At 42.4% G+C, this 27,527-nt stretch overlaps 2 protein-coding genes across 7 annotated transcripts in view; both read left to right on the forward strand.

Annotated features, from left to right (window-relative positions):
• Window positions 1-960: 960 nt before the first annotated feature.
• On the forward strand, window positions 961-14,478 carry LOC105905163. 3 transcript variants are annotated; one of them, XM_012833161.3, is made up of 10 exons: window positions 961-1,258; window positions 3,053-3,447; window positions 5,155-5,262; window positions 5,562-7,997; window positions 8,342-8,422; window positions 8,576-8,668; window positions 10,818-11,033; window positions 11,232-13,122; window positions 13,206-13,310; window positions 13,540-14,478. In XM_012833161.3, the coding sequence occupies exons 1-10, from the start codon at window positions 1,078-1,080 to the stop codon at window positions 13,779-13,781; spliced, it is 5,748 nt and encodes a 1,915-aa protein (XP_012688615.2). In that variant the 5' UTR covers window positions 961-1,077; the 3' UTR covers window positions 13,782-14,478. The 3 variants fall into 3 exon arrangements, with proteins under 3 accessions (XP_012688615.2, XP_031420403.1, XP_012688614.2); XM_031564543.2 differs by having other exon boundaries at window positions 963-1,258; window positions 11,232-11,340; window positions 13,540-14,471; XM_012833160.3 differs by lacking the exon at window positions 13,206-13,310 and having other exon boundaries at window positions 963-1,258; window positions 11,232-11,340; window positions 13,540-14,474.
• Window positions 14,479-18,146: 3,668 nt separating this feature from the next.
• bicd1a (bicaudal D homolog 1a) overlaps window positions 18,147-27,527 on the forward strand; it is a 58,842-nt gene continuing 49,461 nt past the window's right edge. For 2 of the 4 annotated variants that reach the window (XM_031564547.1, XM_031564546.1), the window contains exon 1: window positions 18,151-18,878. In XM_031564547.1, the coding sequence (XP_031420407.1) occupies window positions 18,663-18,878 (216 nt within the window). In that variant the 5' untranslated portion in view covers window positions 18,151-18,662. Of the gene's footprint in view, window positions 18,879-27,527 lie in introns of all 4 variants that reach the window. The other 2 variants (XM_031564544.2, XM_031564545.1) reach the window with 2 other exon arrangements.

Consider the following 27,527-nt stretch of genomic DNA (forward strand, 5'->3'; position numbering starts at 1 on the left):
GTCATTAACGAGGAAAGCAAATTTCAACAGGTTTCGCCGCTAGGGGAAGCTCCAAGCCAAAAACTCCTTAGTGCTGCTTTAAACTACGCCTTACGTGTCTCCGCCCTTTTTACCCTGCTAATAATTTTTGTCCAGGTCAGTATGTTTTCACAAACATACATACAGGTCACATATTATTTTCAAGGGAAATGAATAAAGTTGGTGCTGGACTGTGAATTTTTTTTAGGGAACGACCTTATGTATACATGCTTCACGCTGTAGTAAGAGTAGCTCACATAGTGTTTTGAAATAATGACAAGTTTAGATTGCTCGGCAGAGATGTGTTGGGCTAGGCCCACATCCTTAGTGTAGATTTTGTTCAGGTAGTGTTGTATTTTTTTAATTCATTGGCGTATTTAAAAGCAGTAGAAAGCAGCAGTTAGAGGTGTGAAGTCGCCACCCATCCGTCCGTCTACTGTAAACTATGTTGAAATATTACGTTATATTATATTGTTTTTCCTGTTGTCATCATTGTTAGGTACCCTGAAAGGTGATCACTAGGCTAAACTATAGATATTTAGCTATCCCCATTTCACTTTTTAAGATGAAGGAAAAAACAACTCTTAACCAGCTTGATGTGAAGTTTCCATGTTTTGCATTTCATCTGTTTGCTAATAATATTCCTAAGTAATTCATGTATTACATATTATTCAAATAAAGACTTGCCTTCACACATGACTGGTTCTGGGAAAGAGTATCCTACTATTATTTGTAATGAAGCACCATGTTTTTTTGGCAGGCTAAGTAATACAATTTATAGGAAGGCATTTGTCTATAATTTCGACTCTTTTTCAGGAAGGATAACCTATGCAGTGGGCTGTTAATGGGCATATAAATGGGCCATATAAATGTTACTGTCTGGTCATCCAGTGATTTACCTCCTCACCACTAGGTGGTGATACGTAATTAAAAAGAGATGTACAGAGGAAGTCAAAGCAGAAAATCAGAAACGCGTGTGTTGACCTAAACAGCTGTAGCACCTGTGGTGTAGTGAATTATGTGAACATTAAATGTTTTATTTTGCTACGACGCAACAAAATGACTAAACTGCGCTACCTGAGTGTTCTTCTATCCCAGCGGCTGACGTTGGCAGCCCAAGAGATTTTTAAGGACGTGGAGGAAACCATTTTAGAGCTTCAAGAAGAAACTAAGCTGGCTAAACAAGAGAACGCCAAACTTAAATTGAAGCTACGAGAGGCTGGTATAAACAGCTGCGATGGTATGTTCATAGCGATTTTAATATGCCATAAGGACTGCATATAAGGCCTACACTTGCTGTTAACCTCTTTCAGTTTACCATACAGAACACTAACGTAGGTAGTGTTACATTTCGCGGGCTTGGACACCTGACCACCCCCGGGCAATTATTTTTGTTATTTCTCAAAAAGTAATTTTAGTATCTGTATTTAAGTTAACCTCTTACGAATATTTAGGCCAATACTTAGTTTGTCATAACCAGAAATGCTCGCGAATGCACACTTCGTGGTGAGGTTTCTGTGTGAGCCAACTTAGAAGTACGGAGTCTACTGTTATTTCTTTTCATACAAAATGTCAAACAGAATCCTGTCTTAAAATTCGTACGCCTTAGATTACCGTTGTCCTGAGGTACACGGGTATGTCATTAACACAGAGTGTGTCTTGGAAGGCCTAAAAGGCATCTTCAAATCGCCAAAAAATCACTCATATACTGAGTTATCCCGCCATTGTTGTTGTCATTGCAGAGCAGTCTGGGTAATGTCGTTACAGTGAACTTCACTCTCGCTCTACCGTGAGACAAAAATGTCTTCTGTTCAGCCAAACATATTGCCAAAATACATATTTTTAATATGAAACGATAGTTTGATCCATAAGCTTGCCTAAACTCTCCCTCTCAGCTGGCAAGCAGTTGCCAGTCATACATAAATTAATCATTCCATTTTGCTCCACTCTCCCCTCTTCAACCCTATGGATGTGTTCACCTTTATGTATTTCATTATTATCTTGCATGTTCTGTGACTGATTTTGTCCACCGCTTTGACTAGAAAACGGTGAACAGAAGACAGTGAGCATGGTTGCCAACTTTCAAGGCTGATTTACAGGCTCCCTATGGTCATGGAAATCCTAAAGAAAATAATGGATTTTTCGTCGTCTCCAAAAAGAGAAGCTACCATAGGTCTAGCACCCCTGATGGTGGGCTGCAGTACAATGTGTATCTCTGCTCATCCCAATGTGTTTCAATGACAAAGTAGCCAGTTTTCTTTTCTTTCCATAGTGGCTTATTCGAACAGTTAGCCTTCCCTATGCTGATGTCTGCACATTTTTTTTATTTCCGCCCAGAAATTAGTTGTTAAAAGCGTTATTGTACTATACCTTAGATACAGATATATCAAGTTCTCACACTGCATTGCAGGAGCATTCTGCACAAGTAGCTATGATGATTGGGTGATGTTAGCCAAAGACCCAGTAGAGATCAGGATGCGCATATGTCATACAAAAATATGAGAACAGATGATAAGGAGTAGGAAAACATGAGTGTGAATCAGGGCAGAGATATCACCGGCGACCATGGCCGCCAAGCTAATCAAGGACCTACTTCAGTTTTGCCTGTAGGGGAGTTGGCATGCAGACTAATCTTACCTATAAGTTGCTAGCATGTGTTACATTACACCGGATAAATAGAATATCCACAGAATGTCTTTGCTGCATGTCGATATCAGGACAAGGGGACGGGTCTACCACATTAGTAGGCGTACCTGACTTCTTTGTTTAGTCATTGGGTGTACCTGATTCCGACTGTAGTCTCTACTGCGCAAACTCAGGCATACGCTGGCTCCACATTTTTTTTGTTTAATTTCCAAAGAAAGTTAAGTCAAACAGAGGATAATATTTTTTTGTAAAAGATACCAAATTTACAGAAAATGTATGATCCTCGACCTGTGGTGGATATGATTTAAATAAATAATTGAATTGAATAATCTGAAATATTTTTTTCCCTGTAATGTTCTGTAATGTTAACATAGATTTTGTTCCACAGAGTCCAGGGAAGCCGTCACTCCTGCTGAGTGTCCTGCAGAGGTCCAAAGCTGTGGAGAGCAGAGACCTGAGGTGCTTTTGGAAGACAGCTCCACCATTGCGTCTTTAAAGCAGGAACTTGATGCACTGGATGAACTTGAGACAGGCTCAGTGGAGGGTGGACCTGCGGCAATGCAAATTAAAATGGAGATGAACTATACGGAGTGCTCTTCCCTTGAAAGGCAGAGTGGTTTTTGTCCTCAATCAAACAGCTCAGGCATGCAAACTGACAGTGTCACAGTAAGCATGGGTGAAGTTGTGGCCTCATGGCCAGTGTTGGAGCCCCACGAATCACAAGTGTTCCCCTGCGTGGAGAGGACGTGGAGTGTTGCCGCTAAAGGAGCAGAAACTTCCCAGGTAGCTTGATTCAGGATCTCCATTCCACTACTCATGGTTCTTAATATGCACCACCTGGACAATATTTCACATTTGAACCCGTTTGTATACTTCTGTAGTGAATAGATATACCAGAGCTTGTGTGTTGAAAACACTAATCAAACTGATTGTTTTCCTTTACTGTCGTCATTCAAAAGTCATCAGGAAGGCAGTTCCTTCCCCCAGGTCAGCCTCTGCAGAATGTATCCCATTCCTGCCAGAAGGAAGACGCTGTAGGATGTTTCTACAAATTCCCTGCCTGTGTAAAATTAATTTCTCCCAACCCTAAGAAATGCTTCATAGGATTCAGTCAATCAATAGACATGGCTTTGATGACATTCTGTTGAAAGTTCTGAGACCCCCAAATTGTAATTAAATTAGTTTTGCTGTCAACTCATACTTATGTAATTGAAAGCATCCTACTCCAATGCTATACTGTAATTTCCCAACTATTAATCAGGGTTTATACATTGATTTAGCAAAATTTCTGCAGCCCTGTGGTTAATAATCGCCCTATAAACGGTAATGCATTACTTTCCGCCTGGTAGTTACTAGGGGTGGGAATCTCTTGGCACCTCACGATTCGATTCGATTCCGATTCAGTGGTCAACGATTCGATTCTAAACCGATTATCGATTCTACACCGATTATCGATTCTACACCGATTATCGATTCTAAACCGATTATCGATTATCAATTCTAAACCGATAAAACGATTATCGATGCATCTAGATTTTTAAAACATTTGAGTTTGCTACTCAGAGTCTCAAATCACTTCCTACTTTGTGTTTGATAATTAAAGAAGATCAACAGATGAATTACCTTCTCTATTTTTTATTAGAGAAAAAGCTTTCCCTTGTCACAATTATGACTTTCAATGAACAATGCAATAATCGATGCAGCTTGCATTTCAACACAAAATGAATGTGTAAAAAAAAAAAAAAAAAAAAAAAAATTTAAATTAATTTTTTTTTTTTTTTTTTATTAAAAAATCGATTATGAACTTTTCTGAATCGAGACAGAATCGTTCTAGAGAGAATCGAGAGAAATCGAAAAATCGATTTTTTTCCCCACCCCTAGTAGTTACTAACGCGCAACAGTAACTGCTAGATAAAGCATAAATGGGTCTCTCTCCCTCGTTCACAAAACAACATCGGATAAATAACACATTATTATTCACAATCAGTCACATTCAGTCTTCCATAATGATAAAGTAAAGGGTGTTCTGTATTCCTATCAGGGATGCTATGGAGTGCGAACCTCCGCAAGAGGTGTGCGAGGTCTCATGCCAGTTAACCTGGCTATGAACTGTCCTAGCTATCTCTATCTTAGGGAACCATCTTAATAGTTCCTAGTTGCTAGCGTGTGATGAACTAATGTTAATATGTGTGACTATAAACTCCTGAATATGAACTAATTTATATGAAGCTACACAGGCACCCTGAGGGTTTCTACCTTTTTCTACTATAATTGTATAAGTTAAATCGAGGAGACTATAACATCAGCTAGATAACTAGCTCTAAACCACCACCACTTCTCTCCACTGGCCTTGTGTGTGTGCTTGGCAAACTCTTTCCCGTGCTACCACAACAAGTTCCTTTAATATCCAATTTTCAAAGATTTCTTCAGTGGCATCTTCAAAGGGAACCCAGCCATTTTCCTAATTTCCACAAAATCTTTGTTTTTCAGATAACAGAGAGACCTTGCAGCAGGACTGGAAACTGTCCTCCTGAAGATGATGATCAGGATAATGTTGATGAAGAAGTTACTCATGACCCTGTAAAGGAGAGTGAGAATGTAAGAAAAAATAAAGCAATCTTGACTAATATTTTCCAGATGTAAAAGAAGTATCAAAATTTTGCCCTTAATAAAAGACTTCCGACCTCTCCACTAGTGAATTGTATTAGTGAACCATTTGCTTGATTTGCAATCAAATCAGGTTATTCATTGCAAAACCAACATTTTAATATATTATGGCTAGAAGTATCCCTTCCAGAAGGCGTTGTTAAGACTTCTTTTCTAAAACTGGCACACTTGTGTTTGAATCAATGTTTGTCATTGCTGATCTTGTGTTTTTACTTAAACCACTCTCACAGATTGATGAGGAGATCCATCACAAACCTCAGATGCCTCAGGAAAAACCTTGCACCCGGGCAGAGCTTGCCAGATGTAGCAACAGTTGCTTGGAAAACAGAAATGAGGAAAGCACTGTGGGCAAAGAAACCAGCTCTAACAATATCAAAACAGTAGTCAGAACAGGGAAACCAAGAGGGAGACCAAGGAAGCATCCCCAAACTTCTACACCAAAACCAGCTTTGATAGACCTGAAACATGACACCCGTAATTCACGTCTGAGGTCTGGAAATGAAAGAACTTCAGCAATCACAGGGAGGATGTTGAGGAGACTTACAAAGCACCCTCAGTTGTTTACAAATAAATCAGTTGAGGTTGACAATGGAAATGGCAGAGATTTATCCAGAATTGGGAGGCCAATTGGAAGGCCTAAAAGGCATCTTCAAATCGCCAAAGCAAAACCAGATGCAGTAAACTTGCAACATAAAGAAAATTCTTCAGGTGAACAGTCTAGCTCTACTATCAGATCAAGTAGACTGAGTGGTAAGCATAGAAAGCATTCTCAAACCTTGATATCAAAATCTGATGAGGTAAACTCAGAACAACCAAGTCCTTCAGATGATGAGACTAACTCTGCTGTCAGAGCAGGGAGCCCAAAGGGAAGGTCTAGGAGCCATCCTCGGAACTCTAGAGCAAAATCAGATGAGGTGAACTCAGAGCATGAAGAAAGTTGTTCAATTGAAAAACCAACCCCTGTGAGAACAGGGAGACCAAGGGGTAGGCCTAGGAAGCATCCTCAAACCTCAACAGCAAATTCAGATGAGGTGAACTTGGAGGATGAAGAAAACATTTACGGTGAAGCATCTCACAGGCCTTGCAAGCATACTGGAACATCTACAGCAAAATCAGAAAAACTACAGTCAGAAGAAAATGCTTCAGGAGAAGGGTCTAGCTCAGCTGTCAGAACAGGGAGATCAAGGGGTAGGCCTAGGAAGCATCTTCAAGCTTCTACATCAAAACCAGATGAGGTGAACTTGGAGGATGAAGAAAACACCTTAGTTGAAGAGTCAAACCCAATGGTCAGTACAGGAAGACTAAGCGGGAGACCCAGGAAGCATCCTCAAAGTACTACAATCGAACCAGCTGAGGTGGACTTGGATCACAAGGATAGTGTTTCAGAAGATCCATCCATCTCTGAAGATAACACAGACTTGTCAAGATCAAATAGAACAAGTGGGAGACTGAGGACACGTACTGAGACCTCCACAGTCCAGCCAGTTGAGATGGACCATCAGGATAGTGCTTCAAGTGATGATGAAGGGGATGACGGAGATTCATCAATGTTTGAAAAACCAAGGAGTACACCAATGAAGCGTCCTCGAAGTTCTTCATCTTCAGACTTTGAGATTGATACGGAACAGGAAGATGAGCCTTCAGATGAAGACTCCAGCTGTGGAAGTCACAACTCAACCAGAAATGAGAGATCCAGGAAGAATCTTCGGACCTCAAGAGCTAAAGCTGTAGAGTCCGACTTGGATCATGTCTCTGTCCTTACTCATGACATGGGACTTGTTAAGAAGGGGTACTGTTTGTATTGTGCTAAGCCGATCGTCAAGTTGGCAAGGCATTTAGCAATGCGCCACTTTGACCAAAAGGATGTGGTCAAGGCTCTGAGTCTCCCCAAAAACTCAAAAGAAAGAAAAATTCAAATCGGACGCCTACGTAACTGTGGTAACCGTGCACACAATAACCGAGTGCTGAAGGAAGGGAGAGGACTCCTCATACCATGCCGAGCCTTTAAGGCAGAGGATCCCAAAGACGTAGTATATTGCCATGGCTGCCATGGCATGTTTTCCAAAGAGAGCATAAGTAAGCACTTTAAACTCTGTGCATTTGTCGGAAAGGAGGACAATGCCGATCCATGTCCAGAAGAGGATCCGTCCTTACATATGGTGGTCAAACAAGCTCCAAAAGACTTCTCAGAGGTCCTCAGTGGGATGTATCAGGATGATGTTACAGAGGCCGTTAGGCAGGACAAGCTTCTTCTTAAACTAGGACAAATCATGTTTGATAAAAGGCTTACATGTGAATATATCTGGCAGAGACTTCGTGAGTTGGGCAGGTTACTTTTGAACGGCCGAAAAATCACCCCGTTGCATGAAATGGAGGATTATATCAGGCTGTCAAACTGGGATCACTTGGCTGCTGCTGTGAAGGATGTTGCTGGGTTCTGTGAGACCACATGTACATTTGCCATACCCAAGTATGCTGTGGCTATCAGGCGCAGCTTGCCAAAAATAGCAGGGATTGTCAAGTGTGATGCAGAAACCAGTGGAGATAAGGAAATGGTAGAAAATGCCCAAAATTTCCAAGAGTCATTGCTGATAAAGTGGCACCAGCAATTCGTGGCACCAGGGATGCCAATAAGCAACAGTCCATTGTTGGTAGTTGCTGAACAGGTGAGAATACTGCACATCTTAAATCTGTGTATAAGGAAAGCACTACATTTCTTTAATAACGAAGATGTCCAGCTGAAATTGTATATTGTATATAGGGTATTACACAGATCAGATGTCCATCGTGTTGTGTAATCCCAAGCCTCTGTGGTTTGGTAGTATTTTTCTCAGCTTTACACTTTATCTCGCTGCCTTAAGAATAAGGGCCAATGCAGCCCAGTGCCATGTGAACAATGCATGGTTTTTATGCTGGGCTGGATTCTGAAGATGGCACGTAACTAAAAGTCATTACTTTATGAATTGTTGTGGTTACAAAATGTTGTCCAATTTATTGTCACTATTTTCAGACCAGCAATGGTAGAGAGGATCAACGCTCTGGAAGTGAGGATAACATCAGTGCTGCACAGTCAAGAACAGAGCATGAAATGGTGAGCAAATTGTGCAAATTGGTTGCAATTTCCACTTTAAAATGTATTAGAAAAATCGTCAGTTTAAAATGTACAAGGCACCATTTCCCAAAAGCCAGTAGACAGTATTCAAAATTATTCTTTTTTACTATCACTTGGAATTTTTTATCACAGGAGCGACTGAAGCACAGTGCTATCCAAGTCCTCCCAGCCAATCAAGCAGATGAGGCACAAATTAAAAACACACTGGAATCATCAACTGGGGAGGTAACCAAAATGGCAAAGCCTCTGATCTTTTGAACTATTAATAAACTGTCTTAATAGCTCAGTCTAGTTTTTGACATGTGTGCATGAATTGATACAAATTAGGGGTGTGAATCTCTCATGAAAAAGTCGATCTGATTCGTATCTCGATACATGAGCACGATACAAGAAAAGATGCATGTTGATAAAAAACTTTCCGATGCGATTCGATGCAGTTTAATAATTGAAAACACTGCGTTGTGTGGAAACAATGGACCTCATTCTCGAACATTTTCTTAAGTGTCTTCTTAAATATCTTCTTACCCACTTCAAAAGACCAACCTAAGAATGAACGCCTGGAAATGTGTTCTTAAAGTGGCATTATGTAGGAATTGTACTTCAGGGTTAGGGTTAGGATTAGCAGTTTTACCTTAAAATAACAGTTTAAAAAAAAATTGGTGCGCTATGACGTTTAATATGGAGAATCGCCTCCGTGCCATTGCCATACCAGGGTCCGTAGGCATATTACTGGGTTATGTAGGTTTGCCTGAAGCCGCCCCGGTTACTACTGTCTGCCGAACTAGTAAGTAGCTTATTTGCCATCTTGCTTTGCACTTGCTTGATGTTTGACTGTGTTAGGAAAGTTGTTGACTCACTAGTTTGTCATAGTGTCAAAGTAAGTTTCCCTAGGTTTAGCCGCTAGCATCTCGTTAGCGATTAGCAATTCCTACATAATGCCACTTTAAACCGCCAAAGTGTTCTTAGCTGTGCACTGATTGTTAAATTGAACGCGCTTTCTCATACACCTGAACTGGCATACAGAAACGCCCCGCCAGCTCCTTATAAGGGCATGCAATTGCAATGTGTGCACTCCACAGGCAACGAGAAAGCAACTTCAGACTGATCAAAATCATGCCAATGCGGAAAGCGAGCACTGGTAAACCCAGACCTAATTTCACCGGTGCAGAGGTGGATGTTGCAGAATACTGTTGCAGAATGTAGATGTCCATTCTATTCCACTATGGCTATATCCACGCGATTGAGTTTAGTGCTGATTTATTTATTTATTCACTGCCATTTGCAGTGTTCGTATACCGGTAGTGCTTTTATTTATGTTAGGACATCACGATGCCTCGGTCGCGGAATCATGACTATAAACGTTAAACGTAATTGTTAATGATACAAATATTCTCCTATTTATTATTATTATAATTATTTAAATCCGAGGATGTCTATAGAATTGATGTGAACCCAATCAACAATGATTTATCTTCATTGGCTGAAGTAGCTAGCATAGCATTGGCCATTGAAATGAATGGCGTAGCTAGCATAGCATTGGCCATTGAAATGAATGGGAGTTGTAATCTGTCATTCTCTCCAGGTCTATATAATACCTCCATGTACCTCGGGCGTTATTTGTGAGAATACAGCCTGATTGGCTTATGCTATGCGGGCTTTGGCCAATGACAGGCTGTCATTGTTCTGACTGAGATAAAATGCACCAGGTCAGCGAGGGAGTGTTTTGCCTAGCAACTTAACGGAGAGACAAATGCTTGTGAAGCGGTTCATAACTTTTAAATCTGGGCAACGACCGGTTCCTGTCATTTTAATACCGATACGGGACTTCACGCATCGATGTAGTCGTATCTTACACGCTAAAAACGGATATCGATACGTATCGGTTATTTTTTACACCCCTAATACAAATGAATCATTGTTGGCTCCTTTCTGGGTCCGAAATTATCCAGGTTGTACAGAGTGCTTTGCCAAAACAGATACCCAGTATCTAAAATGACAGATCACTTCGGAACTGTACCACTGTCCTAGTCAGCCTTAGTCTTTGATAGTCTTGCCTGTTTCCTTGTGATATTATCACTTATATATTTTGTTTTGTGAGGTAATTAACAGGGTGGACATAAACCATGCATGTTGTAAATATTTGCTCTCTGTATTTGTTCCCATTTAAAATCTTGACCAGCGGCTAGCCGGCAGTTTTACATCTAGTTTTACAATGTTATTTTTTGTTGTTGTTGTATTCCAAATCACATCTAGGCCTAATATTTATTAAATAATATCTATTACTTTTAATATTTATTAAAAGTAAATTGACATTGACACTAAGGCTGTAAGCTTTTGTTATATCAAAATGTTATGAGAGCATTTTTACTTACAGGAGAGAAGTGGAAACAGGAACAGTGCCTGTCCTCCAGAGGATGATGATCTTGAAAGAGAGGCTGGGGATGATGAGGATGATAATGATACAGATTGTGATGATGATGATGATGATGATTATGACGCTAATGATGATGACGATGCCAGCGGTCATGATGTTGACAGTGATGGAGATGATGATGACTTTGTTCCAATACTCAGATCGGCGAACAAGACTGTAAGCAACACTAAAATAAAAAATACACCAAACATAGATACACTGTAAAATATAGACATTTTGTTTTGAGGAATATCATTGTTAATTTCCTGTCCAAAGCCAACTTGAAATAACACTCTACATGCAAACACCATCCTGTGACTTTATTCCTTGTAGTTTTATGTGGAATAATGCTTATGGCTTTATTCTCTTTTACAGCTTAATTCCAAGAATGAAAGCCTAAATGGACCCTGTGACAGTGCCCAAAATGACACTCCTCCCAAACCACTAAACCAACTGCAGCCGCAGAGAATAACCGCTGCAGCAGGTACTACACCGTCTGTAAGCAACAGTCAGGAGAATGTTTCAGATCAAAAGACTGCTCCCGAGAAGTCAGTTGCATCCTCACCTAGGTCTGTCAATGTTCATCAAATTTCTGTCATTTCAAAACACTGCAAAAGACAGTTCTGTTTGTTCTGCAAAAAGCCTGTGTCAAAGATTTCAAAGCATTTGCAACGTCGACATTATGAACAAGAAGATGTAGCCAAAGCTTTGAGTTACCCCAAACTAAGCAAAGAAAGGAAAATGTACTTGCACCTGTTACGTAGACAGGGCAATCGTGTACACAACATGCAGGTCCTAAAAGAAGGGAAAGGAGAAATTGTTCCATGTAAATGGGGTCTTGGAAAGCCAAGTGACTTCTTGCATTGCCCCTATTGTGATGGCATGTTTTTAAAGCGGCGCATGGCAATACACCTTAAAACATGTCCATTTGCAAAGAAAGAAGACCTTACTGTGCTCAAAAGGGGGAAAAGAGGAAGTGTTCAGGCATTGTGTCTTATGGTTGAACCCGTACCAGAAAATGTCAGTAAAGAGTTCTGGAAGGTTTTGGTGAACATGAATCAAGACGAAATTGCTGTGGCAGTAAGGGGAGACAAATATGCTCTTCAGGTGGGACAGCGGCTAATCAACAAGGGACAGGGAGAAGATGCCATCCGTGAGGATACCATTCGGCAGAGACTCCGAGAGCTGGGCCGGTTGCTTGTTAGCTGTCAAAAGATCACCCCAATGCATAAACTGGAGGACTTCATCCTGCCATCAAACTGGGACCATTTGGTTGCAGTTGTGAAGGACGTTGCGGGGAACAAGGATGAGACAGACTCCACCCTCAATGTCTCACTCTTGGCACACCTTTATCGCAGCTTGCAGAAAATTGGAAGATTCATTGAGTTAGACGCTGAGACCCAACAGGACGAGCAGATGGTAGAATTGGCAAGAAATTTCAACAGAGATTTTGTGGAGAAGTGGAGGAAGGATTTCCCTACTCCTGTTGAGGCAAGAAAGAGTCAAGAATGCCACAGTGGTGATATTAAATTGCTGTCTTTCACCGAGGACATCAGGCATCTGCACACATACCTTAAAGACAAACTCACTAAGTGCATGTCTGCGCTGTGTACATCAGCAAACCAAGCCGCATGGCATGATCTGGCCAGGGTTGTTCTTGCCCAGCTGATCATGTTCAATAGGAAAAAAGCCAATGTGGTTGCCCAGCTGACTCTGAAGGATTTTACCACCAAGGAAGCCTATGGCATGCCAGATGACAATGCTGAGCTTTTGACACCGTTTGAGCGCGAGCTTTGTAAGTTCACCTGCAGGATTCAGATTTCAAGAGCAACTGGAGACAACGTGCAGATCCTTGCTCCTCCAGCTTTGACCAACATCATGGAAATTATGTTCCATAGGCGAATGTTGTGTAACATACGCTATGACAATATTTACTTGTTTGCAGTGCCAAAGACCCGATCACACTATTTGGGTGTTGAGACCCTTCAAGGCTTGGCTGAAGACTGTGGGGCAAAGCACATGAAGGCATTGGTCTCAAATGGACTGAGAAAACACGTTGCTATGATATCCCAACTGCTCTACTTGAAGGACATGCATCAACTAACAGAGTTCATGGGATTCAATCTAACAGCTCACCTGAGGAATGATTGCCTCCAACAAGAGACTCTGGGATTGGCCAGGCTTGGCAAGGTTTTTACAGCCATGGAGAAGGGACAATTGAAAGCCCCAGAACAGAATGTACATGAGGTTCTTGTCAGCCCAGATGGTAGGTGCTCTCATCATGAATGAGTTGATCATTGTATTCAGAAGGGTATTGCATGTTCTCATGGGGGTGTTCGTTTTTAACAGAAATTGTGCAGCAAGCCGATTCGTCCTCAGCTGATGAAGATGATGAAAAACATGATGACTACTGTCCCTCAAAATCAGATAAATCACAACATCGTGTAGTGAAAAGTATGCATTATTGTTGTTCTGGCTCACCATCACAAAATACACAAGAGTCTTCCTTCTTACTAGGTCAAAACTTGGCTTACGGTTTGCAGGATTGCATTCATACACCTATGCTGTTGCCATCAACAAACAACCTCTGCCACACATATCAAATCTTTTCACATTTGAAAATACAGTGCCGTTGGTAAAAATTTAAGTCAGTCTTATTTTTAAACTTTGCTTTTTGTTTAAGGAAATCCAAAAAGAAAGGGCGTGGCGAAACAGAAATGGAATCAAGCAGAGATCCAGGCTGTGGAGACGCACATGGCCATGTTCATCAGCTCGGGCAAGACCCCAGGGAAAAAGGCGTGCACTGCCTGCATCGTGGCTGAACCAGACGCTCTAAAGGCCAGGAACTGGACAGCCATCAAGTTTTACACCAAAAACCGCATCACTTCCCTGCGCAAGCAAAATAGTAAACCATCACAGACATAAGGGCACTGAGGTTGAATAAAGAAGAACTGCAATACAGCAATCAAATGCTTTCACAACCATAATTACGGTTGGCAGTGCTAAGACCCATCACTTGAGCAAGTTTGATGATTTAGTTTTTCTCTTTGCTGGGTCTTTTTTTATAAATTTTTTTAATAATGTGACTAGCTAAGGCCTCTTCTGTAAATATGCAAGTGATGTAGGACTACAATGCAGGCTTCCCATACCAATGGGAATACCACAGTTTCTCATGTAGTTCTGAAAAATGTTTTATTAGAGGTTGTGTGTCTGTGTTAGTGTTTGTTTGGTTGGTTTTTAGTTTGTTTTAGTTCTTTACATCCAAAAGACTACTGTACAAAAATGTTGATTTAATACATTCCAGGTTCCTTTAGTTGTGTTTCCAGTTTTCCTTGTGTGTAATTTTCCTCAAATTGTCCTGCCACCACACCGCCACCACCACACCTCACACTTCATTCGCCTCTGTCTATTTCACTAGTCTCCATTTATTGGTTTTAAATTTCACTCACCGAAGTGGATGATTAATCAAATACAATGTGCAATATGTGATTACTTTGCATGAATGACTAGTAGCACTATAAAACTAGTAGCACTTGAAAAACAATTTTTTTTAAATATATTTACAGATCAACTAAATACAGCGAAGTGTCCTCAAAAGGGCCTCATTTTACATTAAAAGTTAACTTCCTCATTACAATCAATGGTATGAAGGCAAATGTTACCAGCATAGAAATGTTCATAACCCCTCATTTCAGGCTTAAATTCATGATTTCAAGACTTGGTTCACTTGTTTTGTCAGCTGATGGACAGTAGTCTGTACAAAGGTCATGATTGTGTGTGTCTGCGTGCGCGCTTGTGTGTGTGTGTGTATGTTTACATCCTCTGGCCTGGTTTAGCCTGCCTTGAATTGGGTCACGGCAGAATGCCTTAGCAAACTCATCTTCAGACGTGGGGCCTGTGTTAAATCACCATCACATGGCTCCCATTTGGAGTCACTCGGCCGTTGTCTGCGAATAAACCCAATCATCCAGTCACATTCTCATTTGGGGGACCAGCTGTGGGGCTGTGCTGTATTTCATGTGAAGAGCAGACCCAGCAAGCGACGAAGATGGATCAGGGCTAGAGCCACTCCACAACCAGCCGCCATCTGGGAAGCCCATCTCTCCCATGCCATGTGTCTCGTAATAGACTAACCAAGCTACCACACCATCAATGAAAACAATGGTTTCCATTATACATTATCACACTCTTCTGGCAATACATTGCTTGTGCCACAACTAATTCATACTATTTATAGTAGCATGGCAGCCCTTTTTGGGTATATGTCAGGGGTAGAATCATGCGGTGTGAGTGTGCTGTGTATAGCCTAAATCACTGCCTGTGCAGTAGCCAATAATTCAGTCATTCCTGAGAAAGTAATTGTGTTAAGTGATGTCCATCATCAACCACTCTGAAGATAGGGGAAATTGGAGGCACATGAGGTGGTTTGGCACGGGGCACACATTTCCCGCTCATACCATGGCGAGCACACGTTTTTTTGTCAGGTCATAGCCTTACAGTCACATGGCTGGGGGGTTGTTGGTCTTTCTTTCTCTCCACTGACATCATTCATAGCTAAGGTGTGGTTATATGGAGTGCTGGTGTACAAACAGGTACCACTAGATGGCGATGAAAATGCTTAAAAAAATTCTTCATGGATGTCTTCTTTTTGACAGATGAAGATTTGTCTCAGTTGTTTTCATTGTTTTCTTCTGTATCTCTCATCCTTCCAGTTCTTAGTTCTAACACAGACATCAGGCATTTGCTTTTGGCCCAGTTTGAGATGCACCACAACACACCAATAATATGTTCATGTCATGTCATGTCACCTGAATTACATAACGTCCTACTAAGTAAGACACGAATGCACATGCGCTGAAAGTGAGAGAATCACACTCTGTTAACTTGGTACTGAAGTTTAAGTAGGTGAGCATCCCCAGAACCCCACCTTGGACACACATACAGTAACTGATTAACTGATCCTGCAGGTGAGAGAGAGGCAGACACACCACAGAGCTTCACCGCAAATTCCAGTGAATAACTAGTATAATTGCAATGAATGTCTCAAATACATTGATTGAAGTTATGGTGATGACTGTGGTGATTTCTTTCTAAATCACAAAGGAAAGATGAAGGCAAGTCAGGAACAATTGCATTGCTAACCGGGTGGTGGCACTAGAGAGTGTTTTCCCCCAAAAAACAAAACCCTACCCCGACAGCAGGAACAACTGTCAACTTGACTCCAGCGCTCAGAGCTCAGAGTGCAGATGGGGTCCTAGAAGGCAGCTGGAGCTGCACTGCACTCAGCCCTGCCGCAGTCACGTCTCCCCTTCAAATCTGTGCTCGATCAGGGCTCCAATTCAGGGTCACCCTTCAAATGTTGTCCAGCTTTAACCGTCGCTACACTTTTTTGTCTTCTTAGATTTGCTTCCAGAATTGCAGAGCTAAATGGAGGAGGAATAAACCCCAAAAAAGGCTTTGAGAGACTGGAGGCACAGTGAGACAATCATGAGGTAAGCACCCTCCAGCTACAAATGTACTCATTTGAGGTCTTAGTAAACACAATTGAGCAACCCAGGGCAGAATGAGATATAAACAGACTGGGGGAAAGGGGTTTATGTTTAATAAGATATGATCAAGATACATTTCTATTTCTGGAAACGAGCAGGGGTTAACAGGGTTATCCAGGGACTGATGACACAGAGTATTGAATTTTAGCGATGTGGGTATTCAGCACTGTCTGAACACAAACTGTATCATCAGGTTTAGACTAGCTCATGTCAATGTATTATGTCAAACATATTTTTTGAATGATCTAAACTAGTACTTGTACCTCCAACTCCAACTTATTGGTTCATTTAATATTAAGCCACATCAGTTCTTGCCAAATACGCCCTTACGTAAATTACCATGGCTTCCCATGGCTCACCTATCTTGGACCACCGAAGTCTCTCTCAACAAGATGTCTAACTGCAAAAGCCTGATAATTGCTTTGGAGTTCTCTGCCATTTCCAAACAGATAGACTCATTGCTTTAAACTGAACCAGTCAACATAAGGAGCTCTAAACTACTGTCTTCATTTTATCAACAACCTGCACTGATAGATTACCTAGCAACCTGTTGTGGGAATACTGTAACCAACCATGCTTTTGTGTTTGATTTCAAATATCTGTAAGTTGTTCTTGGCTAAGACTAATATCTGGGCAATATAACATACATTTTTACTAAAGAACACTCTGTCCTCTATACACATCTCTCTTGCAATTCATCCTTCTCTTCCGTCTGACCTGATAGTAGTCTTGTATGATAAGCTCCATAGGTGTCAAACCATGGTTATGCCAATAAGAGACTGGAAAAAGGCCTCGGGTTACTTTGAGTGTAATAATGAGTTAGGGGTTCAGGAGATGCTAGTTGAGATGAGGTTTCCTCCTGCCCCTTAGAGACTAGTGTAAGTGAAAGACAACAGGCTTGGTGAAGTCACACAAGCAAACACACTCACACACCATTTAGTCTTTGGACTCACAGGTTTAAACATCTGATTAAACATGATCTTTTTTCTCTCCATGTGTCAAAACAAGTAATTTGTGTGTGAGTGGTATCTGTGTTTGCATGCATATTGAATAAGCAGATTGTGCAACAATTTGTTATCTTTATCAAGCTGTCAATCCAAAGTTATCCAGGTGTTTTTAATGGCCTATAAGACAACACCAATAAACATTGTTCTCCCTCTCCCCTCTCTTTCTCTCTGTTTTACTGTAGGTTCATGGGCTGATACGAAACATGATGAAATTCAGTCATTTATCAAAGTTGCAATTTTAGTTAAACATGACATGGTGTTCCTGTTATGAGTAGCCTACAGATCTTTAGTATTGTAGGCCGAAATATGGTTTACTTTTGCTTGTGAGTGATTTATTCAACCGACAGGTGGCAACACTGAGCCGAGAATGTCATCACCTACATTCCCTTCACTTAATCTTTACTGATCATTCTGTGGATTTAATATTTGTTTCACCTGATAGGCCTAACTATGTGTGCAACATCTAAGGATACTTAATGATAATAGACTAGGTAATGTATGAAAGTATAAATTAGCCCGTAGGCCCACTTGCTACTGCTAAGTATCATAACCAAATTGTGTAGGCTTAGACTAGTGATTTGTTATTTTGATTGACCTCAACAGATAGTCTATCTGCCTTCAAATGGTAGGGCCTACACTTTAAGCGCATGTCCTCGGCATTTTAAAACACAACCCAATGGTTGTTACAGTCCTGTAACACCGTTAGTTTCTTGAATGTAATTTGGCAGTTGTTTTTAGAACAACAATATTGCTTTGATGGTGTTGTGGATTTCGTAACGTAGCCAAATTGTAGCTTAATTCATTTTTGGCCTGGTTGTTACTATCTCCGGCTCCTGTGGAGATGCTACTGAGGCGACCTGACGTCACAGACCGAGGGCTGGACACAACTTCAGTCCGCTTTGCCTCTCTGTAAGTGGGGGAGATGGCGCGTGTCCTTCCTTGAGAGAGCTAAACTAAATGTAGGCTGTGTATTATTGGCGTATAACACAAAACATCTGGAAGTCTTGCAGTGCCTATTTATAACGTCCTAAAATAATTCTAGAGGAATCTGTATCCAGGAGATAATACGCCAAAATCACCATCCCAAGCGGAGCAGTATTTTTGGGTGGTCTGCAGTACCCCAGCTGATTCTGCACGATCGCTGAGGAGGGGAGGGGGAGTGTAGGGTTGGGTTTAGGACCGCGTAGCCTCCGCCTCTCTGTTTGTCCAGTACCGGGACGGCAAGGGGAAAGCCCGGGCACTCCTGGGCCATGGCAGCGGGAGGAGGATGTGGCGAGTCGGTGGACCAGTACAGGGCCGAGGTGGAGCGCCTGACCCGGGAGCTCGCCGAGGCGAACCGGGAGAAGATCCGGGCTGCAGAATGCGGTCTGGTGGTCCTGGAGGAGAACCAGACGCTGAAGCAGCAGTACGCGGATCTGGAATCCGAGCAGGAGACACTAAAGCGGGAGCTTGAACAGTTGCAGGAGGTAAGTTGACTGTCCGAGCGCAGTTTGCGGTGATGGAATGGGGTCCAGAGCAATGCATCATCGGAGGCGACTGCGTCTCATTGAAGTGTTTCGGTGTTGTCATGTGGTATTGTAGGCGGCTTTGTAGGCGTTCAGATATATCGAGTTTTATAAAGGCATAAAGCATGTAGATTGCTTTATGAATATAATGCAGTCCAACGTCTAATAAGTTGCTCGTAATAATGTTAACTATGTTGATTATGAAATGACAGATAAGCTCTCTCTCTCTCTCTCTCTCTCTCTCTCTCTCTCTCTCTATCTCTCTCTCTCGCTCTCTCCCTCCCTCTCTCTCTCTCTCTCTCTCTCTCTCTCTCCCTCTGTGTGTGTGTGTGTGTGTGTGTGACTGCTTGCCTATGTATGTATTAACTGGAATAATGAAATAATGAACAAACAGCAGAGAGTAAACTCCCTATCTGGGAGCATTGTTTTGTTCACAGTTTGTTCTGAACTGCTACCAAACAGTGTGAATGGCTTGTGACACTCCTGGGATAGGTTTGATATGTGACGTCTGTCTGTCTGTCTCTCTCCGTCTGGGTGCTCAGGCGTCTGGGGCGCTGCCCTGTGTGGCCTTGTGAAGCACAGCACCAATAATCTGAGGCAGCAGCCGAATTTCAGTCACTCTGTTAGTGGGCCAGTTGTCATCCCCATTTAAATACACGTAATTGAGGAAGCAGGCCATCCCCATTCCTGTAACACTTACATTCACACACACACACACACACACACACACACACACACACACACACACACACACACACACACACACTCACACACACAAATACAGGCGCACCAAGAACATGTTCTCTTTCTCCATCTGTATCTCTCTGTGCGCACACACACACACACACACACACACACACACACACACACACACACACACACACACACACACACACACACACACACACATTTTGTCTAAAGTTTGCAGAGCCACAAATAATACTTGGCTCAGTTTTGGGATAAAGGGACTGTGAGATGTAACCTGAGTGCTAAACTGTGACCTGTGTGTGTGTGTGTGCATGTGCATACATGTGTGTCTATCCATGTATGTGTGTGTGTGTGTGAGAGTGTATATGTGGTACATGTGTGTAAGTATGCATGAGGAGCAGAGCTGAGCTTAGTATTGAGTCTAGTGTCACATTAAGCGTTTTCATGAATAAGCTTTGGTTCCTCTGGATGGGAGCCAGGTTGCCGGGGATGCTTCTGTCGTCCCTGGCTCTTTAGCTTTAGCTAGGGCGCGGGACCGTTGCACTCTCCTCAGCTGGTCATAATTAGTGTTAAAAGCCCTCATGCTGTTACAGGTGTCTTTTCCCCCCTCAGTTGGCTGTGATACATATTGAGGGGCAACTGCAGTGGAAATTAGTCTTTTGCACTGCCGGACTTTCCACCATTTATCACACACTGCATCTGTCTTTCCATCCTCTCTATAGATCAGTCCTTAAAAGCATCTTGCACTTCTTGCATTAATCTAGATGCTCTAGATAATCTTTATTGAATTATCTCTGGGTTGCTTGATGAATCTGTTTTTACTAAATAAAGCAGCAGTTATCATGTGGAAGTGTTTGACTGAGGCACACTGTTCTGTTTACTGGGTGTTTCCCCTCGACTGTGATAAAAGAAGAAGATGCCAGGCCAGTCTGTGTCTGAGAATGTAGGGAATGTCAACAGAGACGTGAGCCTCCTCAGCAGTCATTGTTAAGATATTTATTTCCCTCCGTCTCATTCTATCCTTTCCACCATTCCCCCTCTCCATTTTCTTTTCTCTATCTATTTTCCGTCTGTCTTTGTTTATCATCTCCATTTCTCTCTTCTTTATTTCTTTCTCTATCCCTGTTTCACCATGAACAGCTGTACCCTCTCTGTTACATCCCCATGCCTCAGCCTCCATTCCCAGTGGATGTCGTTTTCTTGCCTGTTCATTGCCTCGAGGCCCAGTCAATACTGCACTTAGGCTGAAAGAGCCGTATTGATCAGTGGGTTCATGTGCTCATGAGTGGCCCATGGGTACAAGAGATCATGTGTGAGAGATGTCTCTCCCTAACGGCGGTGCACAGGGACCGCTGTGGCCCAGGTCTGGCAGCACGGTCACCCCAGAGGCAGAAGCCATCTTAGGGCAAGTATGGGCTCCCCTGCCCTGTCATCAGTTGGATGTAACCTCGTGTGGAAACTGCTGAGGCAACCACTTATGAATATTCTTGCACTGGCAGTGTTCAAGTGTAGAAAGGCCATGAACTCGGTCTCAACCTACTATAGCTAGCGTTCGGATCTGAGACTAGAAAGCACAGTACTGCCCGTCTCTCTCTTTCCAGTGTTTTCCCATCTGAATGTGTATTTGTATTGCAGAGCAAAATATCTGGTTATTTGTTTTCAGATTCAGGTGATTGGAAACACAAATTCTGCAGGTTTTATATGACTGCAGTAGCCAAGGCGATGGAGATGGAGTGGTACCTTTTTTTGTATCACCACAGCTGTGTTTATACCACAGACCGGTAGATGCGTTTTCTGAGCTCCTTAAAGCAGCAATATGTGGTTCTGTTTCAAAACCAGCAAGCTAACTACCTGAAACACATGTAAAAACCTTGTAAACACCATCAATAGCTCAGTTGGCACTGATAGAAGCTTGCCAACACACTAACTAACTGTTGTCTTTTGGCAGTATAGCTGGCAATGTCATGCTGTGAAAGCTTTTCTTCCATTTTTGCCGGGTGCTCCAGCCTGGAACACAGAACTACACAGTGCATATCCTGGATGGCTAGTGGGAAAAACACAGGTGTTTATCTGTCCTTCAGATGACCATATGCTATCAAAATGAATTTGAAGATGGTACCAAAACTAGTTGCCTATGAAACCATACCTCAAAAAGTGTCAAATTGCATAGTGTTGCTTTAATTAATCTGCTTTACATCTGCGTAAGCTTCCAGCTCTCACTTTTGCTCTGTCTGTCTTCTTCGGTGCAGACTGAAGTCAAGCAGCTCTAATTGCTGGTCATGACACATCCACACTTCTCTTGGCATGTTTGTTGCTATTTGCTCAGTCATGGCGAAGTGCTTGTGTGCTATATATCAGCAGTCATGTAATAGTCATGATAGCAAAGCACGCATAGGCTACAGGCTATTATATGCATACACACAAGGCTATTTTTATACCCATGTTCATCTCACAGTGGACCCTGTTGCCATGCAGCCCGCAGTCTCTGCGCGTGTGTGTGTGTGTGTGTGTGTGTGTGTGTGTGTGTGTGTGTGTGTGTGTGTGTGTGTGTGTGTGTGCGTGTGTGTGTGTGCGTGTCTGTGCGTGTCTGTGTGTGTGTGTGGGCATGACTCCGGACTCTTAGAACTGTGTGGTACGTGATTTATCATTATTCAGGGCAGATCTTGGCAGTATTTCTCTGTTTACAATACAATGAACAACACATATAGTCTTACACAAATAGTTTTACTGCACCCTTATAAAACCTTTATAAGTGCTTCCACAGAGAGCAGCTGTAGAGGGGGAAGAGCATCCACCCCCAAAGACTAAGGGTGGGCTGCTGTCATGCCCAGCCTGAGAGCTGCCCAGCTGGACCACTGTGCCCCGTAGGGACCTTCTCAGATTTCAGCGCACACTGCAACAGACTGGACACTCATCTGGCATAGATTCGGGCCGGGTTGGCTTCAGAGTTAGCCGACTGGGGCTGGACCAGAAATATAGATCAAATGTTAAACCCCTGGATGGCGTGCTTAAGTTTGGCTCAGACAAGATGAATCCAGACAAAAACAAGTACGAAACATCATGTCCATATAGGCACCTGACACTCATGTAAAATGCCAGGTCTCAGGTATCTGGATTGAGAGAGTCCCTCCGGAACAGGAGGCTGACTCTTGCTTACCAACAGTCGGGGACACAAGACAATAGGACTATGAGATCGAATACATTATGATTTCAAATTCACACTCTGATGACGATGGTTTAAATCAGCCTCAGTTTCTGCCTGTCTTCCCTGACATGAAAGATCCCTTTACACTTTTACTTATTGCATTTGTAACACTATGTGGATTTATCTTCTTCTCATGAATCCCATGTTTTCATGTTTAGGTTTTGTGCATTGCTGACTGAGTGATGGCTTACAGACCCTCCTTTGTTTTTCTGCCCTTAATATCACAGAAATGCCTCATGCCTGTGGGTCTGATGAACCAGGTCTCATGGCATATTACTCCTAATAGCCATGGAATGGGAACACAGTGGGAACAGAGCTGGCCTGGGTAGGAATGAGCCTGAAAAGATGGTGGTGGTTGTTGTGGGGGATATTATTGCTCTGTTGCGCTTTAATTTTAATTCAATTTGTGTTTTTTTCCCATCCTGGTGAAGGGAATTATTCATGACGAAAAGTTAAGTTATCCACAGTCTTGCCCTTGTAACCATGTGTGTGGTTCACACAGCGTATATCATTTGTACGAAAATATGAGTCAGTTTCCTAATGTCAGAATTTCAAGATCAGTCAACAGCGAAGAGACGGCGAAGGGGATGGGGGTGTTTGTTTCAGTGTAAGCCTGGCCAGCCAGCCAGCCAGCCAGCCAGCCAGCCAGCCGCTTGTTTAAATTCAAGCTGGTGATCAAAGCGGAGCCTTGATGTTGAGCATGTGAATGGAGTCTAATTCATTGCTGGTCTGCTGGCGGCTTTATCACAGTGCACCCTCTCCTCACAGTCTCTGTCTGGCTGCCTGTGTCATGCACTCTGGTCCCTAGTCACTCTTTTATGTTCTGTTTACTGTTTGTTTCTGTGTGCGTTTGGTTTGGTCTGATAACATCACTCTCTGTGGCATACACAGTAAGGGAGTTAGTACTGTCCTTACAGCACCTTCCACATCAGTATTCTGCCTCTTTTCAAAAGCTCCTTGTTCTGTCAGCCTGCTTAGCTTAGCGTAGCTGAAGCTCACTGCATGGGGTATTGCATGTGGGTTGGCCCAGTGTCCCCCTGGAATATTTTGACCTCTGATAGACTTTCTTGATTTCTGTTTTCGGTCGGGTTGGTACTTATTCTTAAGTGCATGACAGTACCTCAGCCAACTTGTTCAGTTGCTTTAAAGCTCACATATTTCTCAGGCTCTGTAGTGTGTGTGTGTGTGTGTGTGTGTGTGTGTGTGTGTGTGTGTGTGTGTGTGTGTGTGTGTGTGTGTGTGTGTGTGTGGTGTGTGTGTGTGTGTGTGTGTGTGTCATGCATGAGTCCATTGTATGTTCATTCATGTGTGCTATGTCTGTCTGTGAGAGTGCCTTGTGCATCTGTGCATGTATTTTTTCTCTGTAGGTTCATGATAATGTGGCTTTAAAGAGCAAGATCACAGCACACAGAGCATTTCATGAACACAATTATGACATTACCAATAAGAAACTCCTTATACTTTGAACCAAGGCTCCCAGTCATGGATATGTATGTTATATTCTGTAACTGTTCTGGGAAGGGTCATGTATAGAATTTCACCATTTAGACTATCTATGAGAGATCTCATCAGTGATTCTAGTGCCTATTTTTTTGAAAAATAATACTGTTAGATTATATATGGAATACATACATAGATATATATATATATATTGTATATGGAATCAGTCCTAAATTTGCATTTAGATGTTATTCTAAATATCTCAGGCTTATTGCGCTGTCTGGATCATGTGGAGAAAAGCTAGAAATAGGGAAAAATGTGTACAGTCATTAACTTGCGTAATAGCCAGTGGGACAGCGCATTCTCCCAGTAGTGTGCTTCCCCAAACAGAGTGTGGTGGTCAGCATGCCTTTCCTCTCAGAAAGTCATCAAGGGCACTCAGTGATTATTAGGTATACTTTGAGGAAGTCCAAATGTCTGCCATGTTAGGTTTGGTCATATATAAATCTTTTCAGAATTCATAATTTTCGGCATTCAACGTTTTCAGCATTTATGTTTGGAATGTGTTTGTGGCATAGGATGAACTGTACTGAGACCTGTGCTGTTTTGTAGAGATGTTTTTTTGCCTTTGGAATGGTGACAGAAGGGCCAAAGCGACTAGTGTGTGTGCATCTGTGCCTATGTGTGTGTGTGTATGTGTGTGTGTGAGAGAGTCTGTGTGTGTGTGTGTGTGTGTGTATGTGTCTGTGTGTGTTTGTGTATGTGTGTAAAATGGCCTGCTGTAAATAGCTTTTTTATATATACATTTAGAGCATATAACCTGTTCCTTCACAGCACATGTCAGATGGTCCTATGGGATCCTGAAGCTGAACGTGTATCATAGTGGCATCTCCTTCAGCATGAATTATGGATCTTTCCGGAAGACCTGCTGAAAGTCATTCAACTGCAGTGAAGGACATGAACCCATATGGATGGCCAGAGAGAGGGGGGGGGGGGGGGGGGGGGTGGAGAGAGAGAGTGAGAGAGAGAGGGAGAGAGAGAAAGGAGATGAAGGTGTCTCTTAAATCATTTACAGTATCCATCTGTGATGACGTCAGCCTTTCCTGCGTAGTTAACCTTACACCTCAGCAGAAGATATGTGGCACCATATACACAAGGTGTTGAATATGTGAACGCAGGTCAAACTTAAGTCCCTGTCACTTTTATTCACTTAAACGTGTGACAAACATGAATTAAATTACCTTTCATATGATAGGAAAAGCAATTTTCTGAAATTAGTCTACAGGGGATTGTCATGTCATGTTGCATTTTATTTCACTTTCAAGTGAATTTAGACATTTGATGGATCAGTTCAAATGGGCTCAGGTAGGTTCATGTCACCTGCATCTTCTGTTTTAGCTCCAGTAGATGGATCTGTGTGCACAGTCTTAGGCATCACCTCCTGCACAGAGTTGTTTAAAACCCTTAATAACTCCCGTCTGTAGCACACAGCAGTCATCCTCCCGTGTTTAAAATGTACTTTGAGTGGGGAACAGATCAATTTTAAAATGAGATTGAACACATTCTCTGTATCATGTGTGTTTTTATGGCTGTTGTATAGAAAATGGCTATAGCTATATTATATTATAGTGTAGCTTATAGATGTGAATCTCGCCTTTCTTGAAATAGACCCTGTGCAAGAGGCAAGGGTGTGTCTGAATTACCTCATCCATTCCTGGAGCTGCTGACTTGGCTTTGTTTAGGAAGATGTGTGTGCCTTTGGAATGGTGACAGAAGGGCAAGAGCGACTAGTGTGTGTGCATCTGTCCCTATGTGTGTGTGTGTGTGTGATTGTGTGTGTGTGTGTGTGTGTCTGTGTGAGTATGTGTGTGTGTGTCTGTATGTCTGTCTGTGAGTGTGTGTGTGATTGTGTATGTGATTGTGTGTGTGTGTGTGTGTGTGTGTGTGTGTGTGTGTGTGTGTGTGTGTGTGTGTGTCTGCGCCTGTGTCTATGTCTGTCTTTGTCTGTGTATGTATGCGTCTCTTGCGTGTTTGGAATGTTGACAAGAAGACTAGAGATAAGTGTGTGTATCTGTGTGTCTGTGTTTGTGTGTGTGTATGTCTGTGTGTGTGTGTGTGTGTGTCCCTGTGTGTGTGTGTGGGGGGGGGGATTGGATTAGTAGCGTGGACAAAGATGATGGCCCTGAGGCCTTAGTCTGTGTCCATGACAACTGAAGCTGCAAATGTGCTGTTCTGGCCAGTACAGCAGGTGATCACCCCAGTCCTCTGCACCCCTTCGCTTTCTCTCTGCTCTCCTCCGCTCCTCTCCCACCTCTCCTCCCATCTATTCTCTGCTGCAGTCCTTTCATCTGCTCTACACTCGCCTCCTCTTGTTCGTGTCTCTCCTAGGATTATGCTAAAGGAGGGGTCTAGACCCATAAATAAATAATACATTCTAGTCATTCTTTGCCTATGTAAATCTGTGTAAATGTATGAAAACATAGACTAAGCCTACCACTTCTACTTCTATAACTACTATTGCTTCTATTACTACTGCTGCTACTACTACTACTACTACTATTAAATGTAATGTCAATTTACTTTTTAAATGTACCTTTTCAATCCCTGTCTTGTAAATAACTGGAATCTAAAAAATGTCCTGAATGCTACATAAACCCACTAGTCAAAATAGGTCTAAGTATGGAAACAGACATGTGAGCAGGCAGGCAATAAATATTTCACCCCCTGTCTTTGATGTTCTCTTGGTTGAGACTGTTTGTTTTTACCAGACGTGGGGTTTTGGTTTCTAACACAGCGTGTTCTCTAAGAAAACACAAACAGGTGGGTGAGAGGAGAGGAGAGGAGAGAAGAGGAGGAGAGAGGACAGGGGAGGGGGTCGGAAAGAAAACAACAAAGGCTCCCATGACATGAATCCATCCACACATTTGGTACCTAATGCCTCACATGAATAAGTCCCTCATTATCATTTCCCACAAGCACATCCGCACTGCAGAGGGTGGTGTTGGGACACCGGAGGAATCGCAGAGGTGACTAAAATGTGACATGAGGGAAATATACTGGGAGGAGAGAATACACTGCAGCAGAAATCACCTCACTTGAGGAGTGAAGGAAGAGAAGAGAGAACACTGGGAGAGGAGAGAGAGAGAGAGAGAGAGAGAGAGAGGTTGGAAAGAGAGGGGAAAGATGGGGAGAGGCCAAGAAGATAAACAGAGCGAGAAGAGAGAGAAAAAAGAGAGATGTCGAAGGGGGAGTATGGT

This window comes from Clupea harengus, chromosome 3 (assembly GCF_900700415.2).
Source record: "Clupea harengus chromosome 3, Ch_v2.0.2, whole genome shotgun sequence".
Classification (NCBI taxonomy): Eukaryota; Metazoa; Chordata; class Actinopteri; order Clupeiformes; family Clupeidae; genus Clupea; species Clupea harengus.